This window comes from Cyanistes caeruleus, chromosome 8, assembly GCF_971803275.1.
Source record: "Cyanistes caeruleus chromosome 8, bCyaCae1.hap1.1, whole genome shotgun sequence".
NCBI classification, from domain to species: domain Eukaryota; kingdom Metazoa; phylum Chordata; class Aves; order Passeriformes; family Paridae; genus Cyanistes; species Cyanistes caeruleus.
This window is the reverse complement of record NC_141708.1, coordinates 15,372,260-15,395,780: the sequence shown is the minus strand read 5'-3', so window position 1 is coordinate 15,395,780 and position 23,521 is coordinate 15,372,260. Positions and strand designations below refer to the sequence as shown.

The 23,521-nt window shown below is 39.8% G+C and overlaps 2 protein-coding genes across 10 annotated transcripts in view; one reads left to right on the top strand and one right to left on the bottom strand.

Annotated features, from left to right (window-relative positions):
• BLNK (B cell linker) overlaps positions 1-23,521 on the bottom strand; it is a 93,248-nt gene that overhangs the window by 22,629 nt on the left and 47,098 nt on the right. For 4 of the 9 annotated variants that reach the window (XM_086898960.1, XM_086898961.1, XM_023929683.2 and 1 more), the window contains exons 4-5: positions 6,980-7,045; positions 1,870-1,926 (exon numbers count right to left, since the gene is read on the bottom strand). In XM_086898960.1, the coding sequence (XP_086755086.1) occupies positions 1,870-1,926; positions 6,980-7,045 (123 nt within the window). Of the gene's footprint in view, positions 1-1,869; positions 1,927-6,979; positions 7,046-20,642; positions 20,815-23,521 lie in introns of those variants that run through there. The other 5 variants (XM_023929685.2, XM_086898963.1, XM_023929682.2 and 2 more) reach the window with 3 other exon arrangements.
• The window catches only part of DNTT (DNA nucleotidylexotransferase), a 154,107-nt gene continuing 151,382 nt past the window's right edge, over positions 20,797-23,521 (top strand). The window contains exon 1 of the mRNA XM_086898965.1: positions 20,797-20,894. The gene's annotated coding sequence lies outside the window, so the exon portion shown is untranslated. The remainder of the gene's footprint in view (positions 20,895-23,521) is intronic.

Sequence of the window (23,521 nt, the reverse complement as noted above, 5' to 3'; positions counted from 1 at the left end):
TAGAAGAATGCTTTGAAAAGCTAGAAACTGATAAAATAGTAAAATAGAATCTGAGCTTTTAATTTACTTTTTTCACTAAGAACATATGTTGAAAGGACAGCTTCCTTGCTCAACCCCCATCTTCTTCATTTCCAGAAAGAGATATGATAGAGGGCAGAGATAAATGATGATCTATTGGAAGATGAAAATCTGTTCAGGTTCACATAAGCTTTATTAAAACTATGGCATAAGAAAGTGCTGCAGCACCCTCCATTTGTATTTTTAGAACTATATTTTTGCATGCACTTTATTTGATGATTAATATTTAACTGTATACCAGGTCTCTCAGTGAAAGATTCTACTTTTTATTATTTTATGATGTTATGTCCCTTTTTTTGGTAAAAACTGTTACAATGGCATCACATACTAAGTGAACCAAAATATAATTTGTAGAAATACTGAAAGGATCTTCTTTGGTTCTACAGGTAGGTTCATATATATATATATATATATATGTGCACATATATATCTAGCAAGCAGAAGTACACATATGTGCACACACACATATATATATGTATGTGTATTCATGTATACTCCTCCTTACTAATTTGCAGCTGTCCAAAAAAGACATTGAGTTACAGTCAGTTGAATTATTTCACTACCCTGTAATGAAAGAGAAGTATTTGGGTTTAAAGTCAAGATGAACAGTGCATGTGTGACATCACAGGCCAGACTGATGCCTCTGCAGAGGGAAAGAATGACAACCCTTTGTTTTTAGTAGCCAGACAAAACATTAAGATAATTAATGACGCTAAAATTATTCCTTAAAGTGACTTTTGAACATTGTCTGACAGCTTCTTCATAGCACTGATGAGATCTCACCATGGACCTGAAGCTTTGTCCACTAAATTGATGACTTCACTCATTCTTCAGTCAGGTCCTAACAAATTCATTTGGAAAAATAAGCAAATAATTAAAAAAACCCCAAATCCTCAAAGAATTTAATTTTGGGTTTTTTTGGGATTTCTGAGCAATTTTACAAATGTTGCTTTACCACAAGAATTTGACACTCAATATTTAGGTCCTGAGTTTGCTGCCTAGGTATCATTGTTCAGGTATCACTTTTACTCAGGGTGGTGGCATGCTGTCATTACCACATCAACTTAAAAATTTTCCTGTCTGTTTTGAGAAATGCTTTGGCTACTTCTGAGTTGAATTAGTGGAATTCTGTTAGTCACCAAAACCACCCCATGCACATTCATGAAGCAATGAATAAATGGTGCGGGCATTGCTAGAACTCAAAAAAGCCCAATTCCCCCAAACCAAACAAAAACCAAGATTATTTTTGTAATGTTATCCTGCTTTGTTCATGGCTATCAACACTAATAATGGACAGCTGTCTCCTCAGAGGTTTTAACTTCCTGAAGCATAATACAATTTAGTGAACAAACAGTAATATAAAAAGCATTCTCAACAGCCCTGCTCTGGTCTTCTGGCCAGGTTAGCACAGCCATGTTAGAAAGAAAATCCCAGGGCCACTGCCAGGGCTCATCTCACGTCTTAGGAAGGGGAGACCAAGATCTCTTGATGTATTTTGCAATACGTCTACCATGAGTTGTTCGCAAATGGTGGAGACTTGGAAAACGGTGGAACTGTGGCAACAGTAAGAAGCTGTCTGGTTCATGGTATAAAGCACATGGATTAAGCAGTATCACACATTTCTAAGCTGCTAAGCAGAAATCTTCCACACTCGGTACCAGCCCCTGTAAATCCTGGCAGTGGCCCTGGCAGAAAATGTAAATACGTTATAACGAAAGCACACGAGGTACAGAACAGAGGTCTGTGTCTAAGCAGCCTATCATGCTATGGTGCAGCTACGGAATAGCATACCGATCCCAAGTATCTTTCCCAGTTTTGCAAATTAAGGCCACTTGTTCATTTTGGAACCTGAATATCAATAGAAGAAAAGAAATAATGTTTCTGTCACAGAGCTGAAACAGTTCACAGCCACATCTATATTTGATAGAATCTTTTAAAATATGTTATTCATTCTAAAATTCAAATCTACTTAAAAATAGTTTCCACAGTATTAGTATGATTTTCTGAGTGCCAGAACTGGAATCCAGGCTCTTCTGAAGTCAGCTGGAGCTTCATTTTACAGGAGCCAGAACTCTACCCAATGTGCAAACCACAACACAAACTCAAAAGACAATCCTATGCCAAGGCGTGGTTACCCAGCCACTGCAGACTCTGACCTCATTGTCCACACAGATCCTTGCAGAATGGCAACTGACTCTGTCCTGTTCCCTGAAGTTAATGAGAAGGGACTGGAAGAATCAAATGCCATTCAACTGAGCATGCATATTTTAAATGTATTTAATCCTAGTACATATTTTGGAGCTTCAACAAATAGCCAGGTAGTACTTGAGACATTTCATATAATGGGTTATAGATGCTTCTCACACAAGAATAGAATGCAGGGTACAGAAATTCAGAACAACTTTTCAGAGAATAAATTTTTCTCTTTTAAAGCAATGTACTCTGAGATTTTCCCCCCGTAATATGCTGAGCTTGATCCAACAAAACATTTAGGCATGTACTTAACTTTTCTAACATATATGGCCCTCTAGGAACTGAAAATATTCATTTCTTTGAATTTGTAGCACATTTTTCTTTTTCTGCATTAAGTGAAGAATTTTAAAATAGACTGCAGCAGAGGTCTGGGTGTTATGCTCTAGCAACACTTGTTTTTTTTACAGGCTACACCCAGAAAAACAACCAAACATACATATTAGTAGACCTTTACATGTAGCACTTAAATTTTCCCACTCGTGCATTTCTCTACTAGTGCTTCTGCTCATTCCCTCAGCATTTCAGATATGCCTAAAAACTCTGTCTTCAAAAGTCCTTTGCTTTTTGCATTGTTAAGTCTGTACAAAGTCCACTCCCTTCTTAGGAACCATTTTAACCTAATAGTTTTTACAAAAATGATATTGATATAGTTTCTGGTTAAGTATTTATAGCATGTATTAACTCTACATGCACTAGATCATCACACTTGTGATTATACAACAAATTAATTGAACTTTGCCAGAAACATTTTTCAGAGGGCCAAAAGGTGTGATGGGAACAGATAAACCTTTCCTGAACTGTGTTCTCATGACCTGATGGAGTAGTTTGTTACAGATTTGGAATTATGCAGCAATTGTACAAGATAAAAGTAAACAGAAAGGGATTTTTTTTTTAAGGTATTATTACTACTCTATCACACATGTTCTTACAATGTGCAGCTTGATTTTGGTACTTTCTCTCACTGTTTGGTTCATAAAATACTGCTTTTCCCCCTGCCAAGGGTTTGATCATGAATGTCTCTTAGTTGGAGCTATGCAGGTTGAAGAGACATTTAGTGACGCAACAACTATTTTTCTGCCTAAAGCTACTGTCTAAATTATAAACGGTATAGGAAAATGGACCACACAGATGTGAAGCAGACCTACACAACTAAAAAGCTGAGTAAAGCATCTTTTTTCCATTTTTCAGGTCACATGGCAAATGTTCAAGAAATGGGCATATTTGGATAGTGTGCAGTCAGAAACATGAGTACATGATTTCTGATGGCTTTGTGCAGGATGTGATATTACAACAAGGCGAATAAATTGTATTTGTTTCTTATTCAGTACAGTAGGTCAGCACATACCAAAACTTTAGGTGAAGCCCTGACTTTGCTGTACGTGCAGTGTGACTTTTAACGCCAACTTCTGTGGAGCCAGGATTCCACTGAACAGAGCCTAAAGGCTTGAAGCTTATGCTATACAGATGAGTGCTCTGTCTTTACAGCGTGTTTCAAGCATAGGCAACCATCCTACATCACGAAACCTATGATTTCTCTGCTTCTCTGTCCTGTATTACCAAGGATGTGAGTATGAAAAAAATGCCCCCAGCTCTCATTGTTTATACAATGCTGGCTACACTCATTGCTTCTACACCTGAGTACATAATCCTCCTTGACACTGTGATCTGCACAGCAGCTGGGACTCAGGGCTGTAAACACTTGTGCATGTGATTAAGGGCAAGCAGGTGACAACTATCCTGCAGTGGCCAATATTTTTACTGCCAGAAAATGTGGAGTTGGAATGGGGAACAAACAGGAACTTATAAGCAATGAGAAAACAACCTATTTCTTTCCTGTTAGCAGGATGTTCAGCCTGCTTTACACAGACCTTTATGACACACATGGATAGCAGATTAATTCCTCCCCAACTGCACCCCACAGGTGAACTAGACTGGAGAGCAAAAGTCTTGATGCAATACTTTTTACATTTCTACATATTCAAGAGCCAATCCAGATTTTAGAACTGTTTTAACAAATACTGCTAATAAGTCTAATGTATTTAATGAATATTTGGTAATTTTTTCAATCTGTGTAGCAGAGGCTTACAGCATACATCTGGGTGATAACTTTAGGCTTCAGATAAGCAAGTACACTATTTGAATTCTTTAAAATTTATTCTACTTATAATAGGTTTGATTTTAATTTTCTTTCTCAACATATGGATGAATCTATGCTACACAAAGCCCATTTTAAATTATATTTTTCCTGCTTTAGTCATGTTTGGAACCTTGACATTTAATAAAATAATCCTTTAACTGAAATGGAAGTAGTGATCAACTGGATAACCATCTTTTAGAGAAACTATCTACAATCAAAAAGCCCCCAAAGGTTGCATAGGGAGGAACACAGCCAGCCCTAATTCTGTAAAGCTTAGCACCCCTTGTACATATCCTTATCAGCTGTTGTCAACTCATGCTTTTATTACAAGTCTCATGATGTGCTAGGTTTGAGACTTGAACTTTGAAGTCATGTGCAAATATTAGAAACTTAAATTTTTAGAAACTAAATTTCTAATCTTCATAACTACAAAAAAGATTATTTTGACTCAGAAGAATCACAGTAACATCAGAAAGATTATTATGTTTTTATACCTTGGTTTGTGTTCTTATAACTGGGAGAGTTGACATGTGAGCTTTGTGCTGCAGTCATACTTTGCGTTTTTGTGAGTCTGCTCTGTTATATATATATATATATATATATATTTTGTTCTTGAGTGAATCAAAGAATTGCAGTGCTATAGCAGTAATCTTTGACAGTTAATGATAGCCTTCCCAGCTTCTGCTACATTTGGTTCATGTTACTTCTCCCTTTTCTATTTTTTACTCACTAGGAAGAACACACAATCAGACCAACTGATTAACAACAGAATTCACTTTCAGGCAACTATGGGAGATGCTTTGTAGCCTCAAATGATAAACCTTCGATGCTTCTGTTGTTTCTGTCATCTTTCCTCTCTGAGGCTTTTGAACTGAATCCACTGGAACATTATTAATTACAACTAAACAACTATTGTGAAGTAGGAAGCTACCCTTTATTGCTTTATTAAAAAGCAACAACTATAAGAACCCCTCTTTAACACCCTCCTCTCCAAAACCCCACCAAAAGCCTTGGACAGCCTAGCAGCTCTTCCCTGTGAGCAGGTCGCAGGTGAAAATCAGTTTTTCACTGTGGTGGACACAGTGGTCACTGTGTAAAAACAAAACCACAAATTAATGTAAAACCCCTAGCTGAAAGATGGCCATTTTATGGGAAGATCTCCTTTTGTGCTTGCTTGGAAGTAAGTACAGCAAGTGACTGTGAACTGCAGAAATCCTAGAGTGAAAGAGGACGAGTAAAAGAAAAAAATCATCTCAAAAATCTATCTGATATATCAGGTGCTTTGCCATCAGAGCCTGTTCAAGGTCTGTGGGCAGAAACACAGTCGTCGAAATGAGAGCACAAAGGCGGGCTTGGAGGGCAAGATTATTCCTCCTGCCCTGGGAATAAGAGAGCTGGGCAGTCCTGCTGCTCCTAGGAGTGCATCCCCCTCCTCTGGCAGGTCCAGCAGCTGCCCCACAAACACCAGCCCTGGCTGGGCTGGCAGCAGGGGCAAGAGCTGAGCCAGCCTTGCTTTCCAGAGGTCATGCACAGCCAAACCAGCAGGGCCCTACTGCTTGTGCCAATAGCTCATGGCTTGGTATACACAGAGGATTAGCTGTTTCCCTTGAACTGAGCCATCACGGTCCCTCTTTAAAAACAATTTAAAACAGTGTTTCCATGTGTCTTTTATGTACAAGAGCTGTATTTCTAGAATTTAATATGGTTGTCCTGGAAACACTGCAGATAGGGTATTGTAATTAACTTCTAAAAGTACTTAATACTTTTGTTGCCAATGACCCATGTAAAGAAACACATCTGAATGAGCAAATCGCATCCAAATGGAACTTCAATGCAAATGAGCTGCTGCATCAAGAAAAGTGTGCTAAATAGCTAATTGCTTTAAATAGATGTTTGACTGGAAACAGTGAATAGTGTATTCATTTGACAAGGATGCAAAGCTACTGAATTTCTATGTATAAATACATATGAATATTTTATGATACTCTCATGCACATGACACAATCTACATGTTGCTCAGCACATCTTACTAGAATAAGGGTGCTAGGTAATGCTGGATTTTGCTTTATGAGACTGAAACACAGGAGGACTTAGCACTTTTATGGGAATTTTAAGTATGATGTCTGACCAGTTGGTTCAAGGTGGAGCTCAAATTCAACTTAATTGCAGCAGGAAGCCTAAGCAGTTGCCTAAGGAGAAAGGCACACAAGCAAACAATAAGCAATGACCATTCCCAGCAAACATTGAAAAAAAAGGCTCTTCACTCAAATAGTTTTTTTCAAGGCTACAAACACAACTTATCATTGGACTCCAGCTCTGCAACTCCTTTATGGTAGTCTTAATACTGATGACAATTCTGCAGGTTGCAGTCTGAACCAAAGCTCTTTCCATGCACTGAAGTACATCCCTCTGGAATGGCATGCTCCCATCACTAAAGTACTACACATCACTATGCTCATAATCCAAACTTCCCCACATTGATAGAACTAGGCACTGGTATTGCAAACTTACTTTTTGAACTTGTTTATTATTCCACTTTCATTTTTCTTGATGTCATGCACCATCTTTTGAAGCTTCCTGTAAGATATTAAACAAAGCCAGCATTAAATTACCAAGTGGTTGAACAGCCATTAATATAAATTAAGAAAAATCTGCTCAATATATCTTCAATAAGTGATTTAATTGTTACATCATTTGAGCACAAATTTTTTTTCCTTTTTAAGAGCTCTTTAGCATTATTTGTGTTATCCTTTCTCCAAATACAATTAAGTATGGTATAAACAATCAATTTAGAGTAAGCGCTTTAGGAAAAAATAAATTAATAGTTTAGAATATTTAAATGTTAAACTGATTTTACAATGCTGCAAAGCTAATGGTGATGCCCTCTGATTTCTGACCATACATGAGACACTTAAATATAATAAGAATAATAGACAAATAGCACATCTTTAACTCCTCCTGAAAACTCAAATTATTAATTTGCAGCAAAATGATATAGTGTTACTTGCTAATATATATATAAAAAAATATTTATAGTTGTGAGAAACATGCACAATGCTCCAAAATTTCCAGCAACAATGTACTACACCTATAAGAGTAGCTTGGATTATCATCTAAACTAACCAAATACATTAAATCTGAGATAAAAAGCTCAGAAGAACTTCTGCTTTTCTGTTGTATTTGTTGGGGTTTTTTTTTCTTAACAGATTCAGCTTCTGGTTCTGCTTGAAACATCAGAAATAGCCATCATCTGCAGTTTGCTGTTTCTGTGTTGTGCCCCAGCTGGCACCTGGCAGTGTCTATAAATGAAAAGTAATGAGGAATGAAGAGAATGAGAGGAGATCTAAATGGTTTAGTTCTAGCTTGGAGAGAATGGCTGTAAGTGCTTGTGTTTCTTTCAAAAAGGTTTGCCAGACTTTAATTAGAGATGGATGTCAGCATCAGTTACATTTCTTTTGTTGTTTGTCAGAGATAGGTCTCACCAACAAAAATCTAATTGGAGATTTCTATCTGAATATTGCTTATTGCTCACCGCTGACACCAATATCTTTACATTAGCAAAATTATTACTTTATTTTGAAAAAAGGTGGGATTTTTTCACATTACTGGTTTTATTCTATATTGTAATTTATTTGCTAAAAAAGTCTTCACACGGGCATGCAAATAAGATACAACACAAAATTGATAAGTCCAATCTGAATTAGTTTGCTTTTCACTTGACCATATTTAGGTGAATTGATTAGAGTATCATGGATGCTCCATGAGTCCTGAATAAGGCTATAGCTTAAAAGATCATTTTATTATAGATTTCTATTAAAAAACGGTGCATTTAAAATAGAAAATCACATGCACTGGTGCTATTATGATATTTTTTCCACGCAGATGGACTGAAATGAAAACATTCCCATTTTTTTGCAGTCAAATTTCTTAAAAATCTGTGTTTCTTATTCTTTATTATTTTTCTGGAGGCATTTAGATTTCTCATTACAACTTTGATAAATTAGAGAGTACCTAATATGCATCAGTGTGATTTTTTTCAGTTTTTAAAGTTACATAGCTCTTATAGGAATTGTTAAAATACTTGGTTGTTGCCTCTGGAGAATTTAATTTGTACAAAGCCTGTGAGAGTAAGCAGACAACCAGTGCACTAAGTAGGAAATGTAGGAAGTCATCAAGCACAGCTGATCTCCAGTTCATGTGGAATCCCCTTCAACCTATAGAGTTGAATGAGCTGCAAAAAACAGTCTGTCCAGTTAGCTGGAGGCTGAAATTTCTTGAAGTGCCAGGACATATAAAAGGCAACTGAGAAGTTTCAGAAAGAGCCGTCTGTCTGATTTGATATCTTAGAGAGACAGAAGAAAAGATGAGGCAGATAGAAAAGCCTATGGCAAGAGGATTCTCCAAATCTTAAGGCACTCAATCCCAAATCCAAAGGCCATTCCAGAGTGATGAGGAAAGTGAAGCACAGAAGGGCATTTATACACCCAAAGTTTTGACTGAATCTACATATCTGACTAGCACTAAAATATTCGTTGTATGGCTCTCAAATACTTGAGATTATACTGCAAGTATACAACTACAGGTTATATACTCCAGGTACATAACTACAGCCTCTTTCTTCACAATGTGTCTGAGTCAGGACCTCATTACCAGCTAATGTTTATTCTCTAGTGTTCTCTTGGGATAAGCAGGTACTAGAAATACTCAAGGACCTCCATCAGCTAGTACTGTAAATAAAAATAATGAGTAATGCTTGTCTAACTTTGCATTGCATATAATTAAAGATAATCAAGAGGTAAAACTTAAAGTTGCTTGTTTAACTACAAGCTCCAACTCTTCATTAAACCTGCTTGGGATCTTTCTATGCAAAATCAGGTTTGCAGATAAAGGTGCAGTCTCTGTTACTGCTAATCTTTGAAAACACATTTCAGCAATAGATATTTTGGGATCCATTCTAATTGTAATTTGTATAGACTGAATGTGACCCTTTGATCAGGATCTCATGGCACACAATAAATTTCCAAAGTTCTGCAAATACTAAGTTTGGAAGTCGTGGCTGTCGGTGCTTCTAAGAAGTTTTAGATTTCTTACAAATACATTAGAAATTCTACATGTTTTGGAAGGAATAACAAAAAAAAGGACAGAAACCTAAAACAAAACAGTTTTTTGCACCTGTGTTGCAATTTTTGTAGCTAAAAACTCCAGTAATTCAGAATTATCAGATCTATTAACAAAGGGGTCACTAGCTGTGACACGTACGTGAAGGAAGGTGGAATGTTTTACTATTGTAAATACCATACACCCTGAGAGAAGGATTTACTGTTACTAAATACCTTGCTGCACTCCAGGACTGACAGAGCTGCCTTGAGATAATACAAAATGAAAAAAGCCCCACCTTCTCTTTGATCTGATCACAGCTCAGCTTATGAGGAATATGTGATGATGAAGTGAGGATGATGGGCAGACCTGGCCTGTGACACATCCCCACCTTCAATCACCACCTGGAAGCTTCAGCTCTTTTGCGTACACACTATCCTACGACAGCTTTCCAAAGGTAAAATAGTTCTTAAAGAGAAAAATGAAGAATGAAGTGTGTAACAAATGTTCAACTCAGATGTGACATGAGGTAGAGTCCCTAGACTTGAGAAAGAGAAGTCTGTCTTAATTTCAGACAGATTTGTGTAACATGGAGTTCTCCCAGCATTTAGATTAGTTTTTGAGAAATTGGATTTATGGGTATTATAAATCTGTGAAGACATATCCTGAAGATATGTGTATTAAGGCTCAGAGCACGAGTGTCTCCCCAGTGGTCATGACCTGTCCCTGCTCCTGGAAACAGGGAGGGATCCCCCATGTGCATGGGCAGCCCAGTTCACCCCTCGTGCACAGTGAGCCCAACAGGTCGCACCTTCAGTGCACACACTGACGGTCGGGGTTTTGTCTGTGCCTGTATCACCTGGGGAGTGACAGCCCATTGCTGTTTTTGCAGGGTCTCTGGAGTGGCCCTGCTAATGTTTTTGGAAACAGGGCTGACTGCAGCTCCAGTGAGCAGAGGTAGCAAAACAAACACTAATTCTAAATTATTTACAGGAGATTTTCTATATTACAAGCATACCTATTTGTTTATCTTGGGGATGAAAATATCTTCTTACATTTCTGGTATTTACAGTACTGTCTGAATTACCGGTTTTGCATCTTGAAAAATCCCCATCAGTACTCACAAACCAGTTTCTTTAGTTAAAAAGGAGCAGAATTTTGAACATGATATATTGATATGTTTGCTAGGGCAAACATATCAATACATATACAATATAGCTTTACAAGCAATATTGACACATTCAACATTAAGGGACCTGTATGTTCCTTCTCCTCCTCCTCACATCAGTTAGGTCTTTAACTGATGAAGTTGAATTGGTTTTAAAACAGTAAAAATAATTTAAAAATTAAACATATTGTCAATCAGACAACTTGCATCCTAATCGCAGTACTTAATACTTTTTTGGGTACATCTGTTTCTCACCGAGAAACAACCTGTAGTTCTGTGCCTAGAAAATCACATTTTCTGAAAATTACTACATCCATTCACTTAAAGTAAGACTGTGGGTAGGTGTAGCACTTACTTTTGGCTTAAGAAAGGCAGATCACATTAAAACAAAAAATTGTTATTTTTCAGAGTTTTTGTTTGTTTGGGTTCTTTTTCAGGCAAACATAAATACTTGGCATTAAAAACCTAGAACGGGATTTAGTAAGTGCAAATTTAGACTTAAAAAATCTCCAAAAGTACCCACTCAGCTATAAAGTTTTACAGGAAAGAACGACAAAACAGAAAGCAAGGAAGAGTATAATGAAATTTGGAGAATAAAAGCTAATTTATTAGAAGAAAAAAACCAAAACTCAAAGAGCAGAAAACTAGAAATAATTACAGCTACCTCTGTTAATTAAAAAAACCCCACATTAAAATATGAAACTAAAGAAAGAGCAGCATGTCCAGACCCCTCCTTTATGCCTTCTCACAGCACAATTATTCCACCACCTTCTCCCCAGCTGGTCTTTGTTTTGTGCTTCTGTTATCCTTCAGTTTTATAAACAGCTATGCAGGTGACCAAATTAAGAAACAGTTATTGTTTCTGGCCTAGGAGGAAGATTCCTTTTTGGGGGAGAACGTGTTTACCTAAAAGGGTATTTGTAAAAGTACCACGTGAGATTTTGAAAAGCATGAAATTATGTTGATATTTCTTATATTGAAATATCTTCTCAAATTGAATTCACAAACTAGAAAAGGACCACTTTTCCTATGCTAGGCTTCCATGAAAGCAATGCTCCTGCCATGGTCTTTGTGGGAGAACATGGATTTTGGTGAACCCAGGTGTCTTTCTAAGATGTATTTTCATATTACTTGTCAATTTTGTGTCTCAAAGACAATGCAATTAAATGATATAAAACAACTCTACTGCATTCTACTTCACTTCTAATTCCTCAGTAGAAAGTGAAAAGAAATACCAAATATAGATACAGAAAGCCTCTAATTCCTCATTGGACCTCCTTCAGATCTCCACATGCACACACCATTATATCATATGCTACCTGGAACAGCAAGAGTGGAAGTTCTTTGCAAGAAATCCCAGGTGGAATCAGCCACCTGGATCAGAGCTGGTGTTTTCAATGGCTGTGATATGTGTAAAATGCATAAAAATGTGTGAGAGAGACCGCTGAATCCTTGAGGTGCAGTCAGACAAACCGCTTCAGTAGCTACTGGTCCAAGGTAGCACCTTACAGCACCTCATCCACTCTGGAGTTTTATTCACCCCCTGCAATGGCTTTCTTGGTGGGAGAAGAGGAAGTTTGGAGCTGGAGATGGTAACCTGTGGCACCAAACCATCCATTCAAGGCACTGAGCCTTTGATCTTTATCTGTAAAGCTATCTCAAAGCTCTGAAGAAAAGTTCAAAGAGTTTTGCTTATCAGGAGAAGTCAAAGCTCCCTATCTGAGAGGAAGAAAGAACAAGGAATTGTTTTCACCCGTGTTTGGGAGATGTGCAAGGAGAAATGACAATAGTTTATATTCATTTTGACAAGAGTGTTGATTTTTTCCAAGTCTCAGAAACATCCTATTCTGCTCACTTTTGAATCATCCACTATTTTGACTAAAGGCAAACACCACAGTTAGAGCAGGTGTGTGTTTACATGGTATACACAGAAGCACAGAAAGGCTAAATATTGATTATATTTTTCATCTTCATTTGTCCTCTATGTAATCTTTACAAAAAAGCTGTCAGTCCTTCTTGTACCGGTAAGTACTAATATCCACTGAGTAAATAAAAAATGTAGCATGTAAAGGCATAATATATCCTCAACAGAAATCATGCCTTATGTAAAAGTAAACAGTGTAAGTAATTTGGGTTCATTGGGAGTTCTGCATATTGAAAGAACCTATTCTAGGTTTCCAGTGCTAAGCATTTGAATTTGCCTGGAAATAAACAAACAAAACCTCCACGGTTTGGACACCTCTTCCCTCTTATGCAGATTGCTCTCCCCTTTATCCCAACTGAAAAACAGTGACACTGTAAGGAATACAGAAAATAATTAGGTATTATGATACGTAAGTGGTATTACATGTCACTTCTTGACATTAAAAGGTAAAGCATGCTTTCTGTTCTGTAACTGACCTGCTCTGTTTTCAGCCTTTTTTTTGGTTTACTGATCTCTTTTTTGCACCAGCTCTCTGGTGCATATAAGTTAATACAAGTTAATGCATTATAAAATAACACCCCACTCCCCCCCAGAAGCCACATTCACAAGACTTACTCCACTTTTCTGGAAGGTTTTCAAGCAGCAGGAGAAAGCTTGACACATTAGGCTACTCTAAAATACAGATCCAGTCAAAACTAGAGAGTGCTGTACCTCCCTGAAGGATTAGCACCCTACAGCCCGGGTACAGCCTCTCTCCACTGAAGGAGAACAAGGACAGAAATTTAAAAGAATTAAGTGGTTTTTATATTTCAACAAGAAGAGGAAGCAGAAAGGCATTGTAAGGAAATGAATAAAGGGAGGATCTGGTATGGACCCAGAATATTACCACTGACAAACACCACTGTTCTTGGGCTGAAAGTGTTCTTGCTCAGGCACCATAAGCACTATATTCATCACAGATGTGGAGTGGCATTGACAGGGGTCTAGTGGAGGGTACTCATAGATCAGTTTTGTTTTTCTTCTGAAGCAAATCAAATTTTGTTGAAACTCTGGAGAAATTCCCTAGCTGATCCCTATGTCACTTTAACGGAGCCCACATGGGCTGCCATTGAAAGGGGAAATTCCGCTCTTCTCTGCCCTCGGTGCTTCCCCAGCTATGATGAATCATGGGACTTCCAGCTGGGAAACTAACTTCTTTTTTCTTTTGCCAATTTAGATATCAGCAGGATCAGATCCAGCTCTGTCATACGGTCATTGGAACCCTAATGCCAGTGAGAGGAGGGCAGGGTGAGCAGGGCAATTGGGAGGGTGGAAGAAAGAGACCTGCTCTTTTGGTGGCAGCTCAGACTTAGACCAAATTCAACTGGCCATGTAGCTGCAGCTTCAGCAGCACTTTGTTGCCACTATGCTTCTTGCACATTTGCCTACAGCATCCATATTTTAAGATAGGAAGGAAACATTCAGCCACATGTATACACTCTTGTATTAATAGCATCCTTCACCTGGTTTCCCCTTGAATTAAGCTTGAACAACATACACTCATGTTTCTCATGTTATTGCCTCAGGATGAATTATTTCAGTTTCTTTCTGAAGTATTTACTGTGCAGTAATTTATGCTGAGGTCATAAACTTGTAGCATTGCACATCTGGCTTTGCTTATTTCTGGAAAATAAAGTTGTTCAAAGTGTATATACTGATTAGGATAAAGATGCTAACAGAATTTTCAAGTTTCTGTTACAACTCACTGATTTATTACAGCTGGCACAAACCAAACATATTTACATCACATCCTCTTACAGTTTACCAAAAATCTAAGATGATGCCCTAAAGCCAAATGGGAAAATACTGTCCCTTTTAGCCACTGTTTTCCACAAATTTTTCAATTCTTCTGTCTTCTGAGCATATAAACTAATATGGTTTTCCAGTGGGGCTTTTTTGCAACGATTTATGATTGTCATATTTGCCTTCCAAAAGCAAAGCACCTATCATATTTTAATGTCCTGCACAGTATGTTTGGAATGATTCTGTAAAACACAAAACTGTTTTGTTCTGGAATCAACATATCACTGGGTACCTGCAGTATCATATTATGATTTAGTATCTAGCACTCTACACAGCTGTATGGGGTACATTTATAAACTAAAGGTAAAAAAGTTTTTATGTTTTACCATGTTTGCTGGAATGTTGGTTTTTCCCCATGGCCATGAAAATTAATTTCTTGGTTTATTTGCTTGGCTCTTGATAATTTATTATTTTACTAAAAAAAAAATCCCAAAACTCTATGTCATTAGATCAAATCTAAATTACTCGCTCCTGCTGAATAACTGACAGCTGCAGGCCAAGGACCATGTCATTTGTGATTGCTATGGTTGACAAATGCTGCTACTCTGGACAGCTATTTTGGCAGAATTACAGTGTCACTACAAGGCCTTGTTTTATTTGGAACATTGTGCATATGAAGCAGTGCGAATTACTTAATAATTTTGCCAGCACAAGTAGAATGAAGCTATAGGAACTATATAAGCATAGCTGATCTTGTGAACAGATTACACTCCTACACTGCTGTCTACCTGCAGAGATTAAAGCAGGGCATGTCTTGATAGTTTCAGTATCTACTGCATCATTTTGTCTCCATTGCCGTATTTTTGTTTAAAACACACATAGATCACAGTCACACTTAAACATACTTTTCTATAAACAGCAATATAGGCAGGAAATTCTGTGTGAGAATAAATCCTATGTAGTGGTTCAGTCTGTTTTTTCTCCTCTCTTCAGTTTGTGGGCGGAGTTTTTTGTTTAGTTTTTTGGGGGTGGGGTTTTTTTTTTTTTTTTTTTTTTATTTTTTTTTCTTGTCCAAATTAGCATGTTTCAGGTTTCGTTGTTTTGGTTGGCTGGTTGGTTTTTTAGCCGGGGGATTGGTGCAGGTAGGATGACATAGCTCGAAAGAAGAAAAGAAGCTTTAAATGGATTGGTAGAATGAAATGGTTGCACAAAGAGAAGGGAATAAAGAAGGGCAAATACAGATGGGATGGAGGCTGTGCTGTGCTGAAGCAAGGTCAGAGGGAGAAACAAGAGGATTTGACTAGAGAAGACACACTGAGTGAAAGAATGGATTTTTGCAGTGGTATCTGGGGAAGTTTGCATTTCCTATCTCACTTCGTTCCAAAGTTCAGAGATGAGAGATTCATGAACTATTTAAGCTGAATAGTTAAATTCAGCTTTAGTTAATAGTTAAATTAAAAAAACAGAAAACCAGAGGAAATAGAGATTATAAAACTTTATCTTTTAATCAGAATCCTGTGCTTTGTATGGCAAACAGGACCAAACAATCCTACAGAAAAAGCTTTTGTTTGTGCTCATCGGCACGGCAAACGTAGCCGGTGATCTCCTTTCCCTGTACCTGTGAAACTCAACTCTGAAGACTGCAAATGACTGAACTGTGATTTCATGTGACCTTATGTTCAGTCTACATTTTGGTGGGCTAAAACATGGGTGTACCACAAAAGCTGCTGTCACCATGGAGTGATACTGTGCAGTGCAAATTTGTCAGGAGACTCTGGAAGCTGAGACAGGAGGTGGCTGTGGGTGGCAATAGATGGTGAAGAGCAGACCTTCACAGCTGTTACGTCCTCAGGGCAGATCAGACTTTTGCTAGAAAGAGAACACCAGAGCAGGCAGAAGAGCAGAAGTGAGGCTGAGAGAACTGGGATTGTTCAGCCTGGAAAAGGTAAAGCTCTGGGGTGATCTTATTGGAGCCTTTCAGTAACTGAAGGGGGTCTACAAAAAAGCTGGAGAGGAGCTGGTCACAGGGGTATGTATTAACAGGACAAGGGGGAACAGAATCATCTAACTGAGAGCAGTTTAGATATTAGGAAGAAATTCTTTACTGTGAAGGTGTTGAGGCAGTGGAACAGGTTGGCTTGAGAACCTGTGGCTGTCCCATCCCTGGAAGTGTTCAAGGCCACACTGGATTGGGCTTTGAGCAACCTGATCTAGTGGAAGGTTTCTCTGCCCATGACAGGGATGGAAACAGGGTGGTCCCTTTCAACACAAACCACTGAATGGTTTTTGTATTAGTTCCCTTGTTAAATAGAAGGGTTTAAGTCCTAATTCTATAAAAATCAAGAGAGGTTTCCTTAAGGCCTGAATATCTCTAGTCTGTCAGACTTGGAGGTGTTTTATCATTTGCATAGCCTTTCCTCTGGACTCTGTAACTAATAAGAGGTTGAGATGTTGAAGTTGGATGTGGGCTTTGACGCCTAATTCTGTCACTGGGAACATTCTCTAGGTTACTAGAGAGACTCCAGTTTATTTCTTGCTTGAGTTTCTTTTTTGTTCTTTTGTTCTGTTCAAGTTCATTGAGGCAATACACTAAGTTAAAATTTGTCTTGAAAAAGCAGATAAAGTTTCTGTTTGCTACCACTAAGAGGAATTAGTAGAACTACTATAATAAAGTATTTTCTTACAGCACAAAACTAATATTCAGATATTCCCCAATGCTCCCTATGGTAAAGCACCCTATAAGGAGGTATCAGTTTACAGCTAAATATCATTTAAATCTCAAATGAATTAATTTTCTACTACATGCTTTCAAGAAGACACGTTGTCAGAAGATCCTTTGTTAAAGAAAAAGGCCTAGCAGTTATAGCCACGCTACCACTAGAAAATTAGTGAAGACCATAAACACCTCCAAGTCTGATAGACTACAGACACTCAGGCCTTAAGGAAGCCCCTCTTGATTTTCACAAAATTAGGGCTTAAACCCTTCTGTTTAACAAGAGGGACTAATACAAAATCCTGCAATAAACACCACTTGCTCAACCTGAGAAAAGTGAATTGCCAGTTTAATTCCACTCCCTCTTAAACAGGCATTATGCTTGGAGATAGGGATTTTAAGCCTTTGTTTTTGCTGGGGGCAGAGACAGACTGCTGGAAATTAATGAAGACATATGAAATTAACATGAAACTGCGCTCTTGGAAAAGGCTGTTTGCAATCTGGAACTTGCTGGCTGCATGACCTTAGGCAAGTGAAAGCATGTGGCACACTTTGGTTAGTGCTGTGGTTTGCCCATCACTGCAGCGGTGATGATGCCTTCAAAATGACTTTGTGCTACAAAACAAAGCCAGCTATGGGCAGAGGGTCATCATTAAGGTCTGTGGTCATAATAGAAAAATGCAGCAGGTCTGAAGACATGCCGTGACACAGTCATATATAGCACCTAGAAATTATTTAAAAACCAGGAATCATAGACTTACAGTCTAGGGAAGTTAAACCACAAAGGAGTCTGCAAGGTTAGTGCAGGCCTTTCTTTTGAGCTGCTAACTTCCCATTACCCATGCTGCCTACTGTCCCTGATCATGAGTGCATCTATTTCTGTATGTTTGCAGCATAATTTTTTTCCCTGAAGTTCAGTCTAAAATCCAGGCACACTAGAGCTTGCCACGGCAGCATGGCTATTGCTCATGTATTCACCTCACTCTTTGGGAAACAATTCAAAGTACCAAAACACCTGTATGCCACAGATTAGTTTCTTTCACGATAAATAACCAAGCCCTTGAATTTATTTTTCCTGACCATAAGGAAGCAGTTAAAACACACAATGTACTCTAAGGGAATATTTGTATAATACTGTGCATGCCTTCTAAAGAAACATTATATAGAAATTAATACCGTAATTCCATGAAGTTCCAGAATTCCTGTTCAACTATTACTGAAGTTAGTTGTGTGGCTTAACTGCAAACAATGTACATACCACAACATGTTAGGCAGACAGGCATATAAGAACACTTACAGTTCTTATTGTTGCAACAAACTCAACAAATGGAACACGATAAAAATTCAGATCTGACGTAAGATTTGCTAATGCAACAAAAAGCTAAGTCTGGTAGGCTCAACTATACCCATGGAGAATAGTTGAGCTTAGCAAAACCACATAATATCTAGTTTTCCAGGTCTACACTTAAAAGAAAATCAAAAGATCCTCTCTCAGACACTGACTCAACAGCAGTGCTTTTTAAACTTTTCCTGCTACAAAGCAGAAATTTTAAGAAAGCTATCTTTAAAATTGCAAACTATAATCACATAAATTGAAACTACGTTTGGCAGGAACATTTCTTGGCATCGCATCTTAGCGTATGAAGAAAAGTATGTTTTTGACATAACCATTTAGATCATGTAACATTCAGTACAAACTCTGAACCACCTATGAGCGTTCCATGCAGACAGATGTGGTATTATGGAAGTCAACTGCACTGTCAGCAGGTCAGAGAGCACAAGGGGGTATCCAGGTGTTTCAAAGGGGGAAATGGCTGTTGCCATGTTACGCTGATCTCTTCCTGTATTTGCACATCTCTCTTAAATTTATCCTATGAATATCTACTCATGGAAAGCTCTGCCTTCAGGTTTTAAAATTATGATACCATAGTAAGATTTTGTAGCCACATGTCCAGGTTTCTAAGGAATATTTTGACGTGCTCAAGTTGAAGCATGTGTGTCCACTGTGTGTGGTGAGAACACTCACATGCTTGAGAAACAAGTGCTCCTACATTCCCTGCACAAATAAGCTGCATTTGCCATGAGGAGGAGAAAAAAAGTAACTTGTAATACTTCAGGTTAATACGGGAAAGTAGAGCTACTTCTTTCTCTTCTCTGTTTTACAACAATATTAGAACTTCAGACAAGATGGAAATTGTCATCTGTGTGAAGATGCAGCAGAGGTGTGGTGCTGCCTTTAAGGTTTAGGGCTTTTGATTCAGTTCACTAAAAAGTTGTGGGCAGTTATAACCCTCACATGTAGACTCACTTTAGATACTTGAAGGTAATCTTGCTTTAATTGTTTGGAATCAAGCTTTCCATCTTGTTCCTCAACTTGTTATTTATTTAAAGATAGCTAGTTTAGACCAACACTGAGCTCTGACACCATTTAAACCAGTTTAGACTACTTAAGGCGATAAATTGCAGAAAATTAGGAAATTCCCTGTGTTCTTCCCCCTGTCCATTGAGCCTTCCACAGACTTCTTGCCTGGGCTTAGGATGCAGCCTGCTTGGTTTTCATTAGGTGTGCCTAGCTGAGGAGCCTGTGTCACTGCAGATCTGTAAGTACACACCCCCCACAGCAATATTTCAACAGTATGGAAAAAGTAGGTATCGATAAACTGCATTCCATCAAAATTAGCTTTACAAGGGATTATTCCAGTTTGCTTGAAGGTCTCTGGGGAGAGGGAGAGAGACTTGAGAAGGGTTTATAAGTTAGCATTGAGTGCTTAAGTATGACTTATTTTAGGAAAAAAAAAAAATTCAGTATTTCATTCTTATTTTTTTAGATGAGGAAAAGAATTCCACATTGCTTTAATCTGAAACAGAACTTCTTTTAACTACTCAGAAATACAGTCATGATGAAAGAGCCTCGAGGTGCCAACCGTACCGGCACATGAATCGAGACACACTAAAAATACTGCAGTAATGGCCAGCTTCTGCTTTTTTCCTCTCAAACCCTGTATTTAACATTGCTCTCCTTCACTAAGCAACATTTCCTGTTTTCCAGTTTCCTCTATTCCACCAGTTCTTTCGAAGATTAGGAAATACTACAGAGCTTAACTGCAAAAACCATCTTCATAGGACATTAAAGCATTAAGCAATTAATTTTTTCTAATTTGCATAAGACTCATACATCACCATGAGTCACGGACTATTTCCATACAGCTTTGAAAACACTTTGAAAATATTTCTCTTCGCCCTGCAGGTGAAGCCGACACACATTTTGCTTTGAAAATCTGTGTTATCCACTGCAGACCTGTGTTTACCTCCCGCACTTCCCCGCAGCCCCTTGGCAAAACTCCGTTTTACTCTAAAGCTTCTGCCAACTTCCTCGTGCCTCGGCGCCTCCCAACCGCCCCGCTCTGGGCTGCGGGCAGCGGCCCGTCCCACCGGGCGTCCCCGCAACAGCTCCGTTCCCGAAGGAGACCGGGAGCGGACCAGCCCCTACCTGAACTTCTCCCCGGCCGGCACCGTCAGCTTGTTGAGCTTGTCCATGCCCGTGAGCGCTGCCCCGCCGGGACGCACCGCCCTCGGCCCAGCACCTGCCGGCGCCGCCGCTCCCCCGGCCGGGCTCTCCCTCAGCCGGGTCCCGCCGCGGCCGCGCGGCGCTACCGGAGCCTGTCCCCGTCCCGTCCGCCGGCACCGGCAGAGGAGGGACCCGGGGCTCGGCCCGGCCCCGCCCCGCCCGGGGCGCGCACAGGTGGCTGCGGAGCCGGGAGCCGAGGAGGAGCCTTTGGGCTCGGGGCCGCGCTGATCCGCCCCTCCCGCCGCAGCCGCCCGGACGCGCTGGCTCGGGGCTGCGGGGCAGCGGCGCGGGCGGCTCGGCGGGCGGATGGGGACGGGCCCAGCGGGCCGGGCCGGTGACCCTGCCCAGCCCAGGTGACCTGGCCTGCTGCGGGGAGAGAGGCAGGCGCCTGGTTCCCCTTCTCCTCCCCGCTCCTCTACACTCCTGGTGAATTTGTGCCAGTTGGGAACATGCTGCGTGGGAACTTTTCCGAGGTTCCCTAGTAATAGCGAAAGGAAACCATCATCGTATCCCCATTCTTTTGAATGTAACTGTAAAGAGAAAAAGGTTTCTTACGCTATTTTTAAACTAAGGCAGGAGAAAACCCTGATCCTTCCAGAGACGCAGCAAAAATGTTGCCGCTCAAGAGGCAGACAGCTGACTCTTTTATGGCTCTCATATCTCTGAGCCTGGGACTTGTTGCTCAGTCTTGAGCTCAACCATATTTTCCTCTATAAAGATGAACTTTAGACGCAGCCAGTTGCTTCTGAGGGGCAATGTAGTTGTTCACATCCAGCCTTTATCCTGAAAGGGCTGATTTGTTTGAATTCTGCACCTTTGGAGGATGGGTCTTGTTGCTCCCCTTTTGTACCTTTGGCCTCTCTGCAGCTTATAACTTAAAGCTAAACCTTATAACCTAAAGCTGTTCTAGGGAAGAGACCTAGTAGTTATTTTTTAGAAAAGTGTATATCTGCATCATATTAATTAGTACATTTTGATAAGTACAATATGTTTTGGAGACACACAAAGGTGCTTCTTGGTGAGATTCTCATTGCCACTTGGCTTGGTTTTCATATGGAATTCTTCTCCCCAGATTGTACTGACTAAAGTTTTTTCTTGTGAAACTGAAGGAGCGAAACAGACTTTCCTGGTTAGTGCAGGTGACTCTGGGGAAATAGCCTGCCACGAGATTTTTTGTCTTTGATAGCAGTATCATTGTGATCTTGGCAGGCTGGTGTTTTTGGTCTCTGAGATTTCAGCATAGGAATCACTTGATGTTTGAATACTGTATTTTCTAGGCTGGGCTGATAGTGTACAAACTGATTTTTTGGGATATCTTATAAAGTTTGTGGGCTTTAAGGTATAATATAATGTTGAATGTCGTGTAATACACAAAACTGGAATTCCACATTGCATTGCATTTGTTGTGGACTGGTCAACTTTGCAATCTTACTCCCTAAAAAAAAAAAAAGGAAGTTATTTTGAAAATTAAATTAATTTTGAATTAGTTAAAATTTACACTGATAATCTGAAGAAGTAGATATTAATACATTGTTGTGTCACTTTCACTTTTGCTTATATAATCTCCCCACTTATCTGAACACATACCAGAATAAGAGATTTGCTCAGGAGGCTCCTGCAGTGGTTTCCCTTACACAACAACTGCCTCTTGCCTGGCTGTCGCAGAAATCCTGGGCTGTTTTCTTTTGGGATCTTTGGAATCTGCCTTCTGCAATACTGTTTCACCTTGTTTCTTCCTGACTGAACCAAAGCTACGGGTTTAAAACTCTGCAGTGCGTAGTGCAGATGTTTTCTTGCCTGCCCTTGCAGTGCTGTCACCTCCCTGGTCCTGGGCAGGGACGGCTGCTGATGTGTCATGCTTGGGGCAGTCCCCAAGTCCTGTGCGCTCAGGGCTTGGTGACACTTTGACTCACGCAGGATTTCTCATTCTGGTCATCTGCTGGCCCCTGTGTTTGTGTAGCTGTGAAGTGACATGGACTGGGGAAGGAGTCCACTACAAACAATACAGCAAGAAGTCACAAAAATAGGGTTTTTGAACTGCATCAGATCTTTGGTTTGATTTGGTGCACAAATGTTTGTGAGGGTGCAGCACAGGGTGAGCGGAATAGGGTGTGTGACTTCTTAGACAGGTACTGCTGCCAAGAAGTTACTCCTAAAAAAGTCTTCATCGCACAAGACTTGTTCATGAGATTTTGTGGCACCTGCTTAGCTCTTTCTGGTCTGCCTCCAAGTCAGCCTACCTGGCCATCTGCCCCAGTGCTGAGAAGGCTGGTTTGGGTGCAACAACGCAGGAAAACCGCTAGAGAAAAACCTTAAATAAGGAAGGGCATGGCCAAGCCCCTCCAAACAGCCTTAGGCCTCTTCTTTTTGCCCAGCAGGTGTTTGCAGAGTCTGAACTCCTGGCCCATGTTGGACTGACCCTGTCTGTGCTCAAGTGGACTTGTACAGCCCATTTGAACAGGGACACACCACAGTGTCCAGCTGGCAGGGTGGCCATGCAGATCTGCACCAGGGACAGGACAAGGAGCAGGAGTTTATCCATCCCTCCAGCCTTGCTTATCACCCAAAATGGTGTCCCTGGGGGTCCAGGCTGGAGGTGGGAGCAGGGCCTGACTGATCCCCACTGCAGGAAACACCCTGCCTTCCTCTTCAGGAGCTCTGGGGGAGCCTGGAGGCGGTGGTAGGTTTGAGGCAAACATAATGTCATGCTATTTCTGTAGCTGTAACCCCAGCAACTCTCCTTCTTTTACATAATATCCTCACTTGGATAAGGCCAAAGAGGAACTGGGATTTTTTTACCA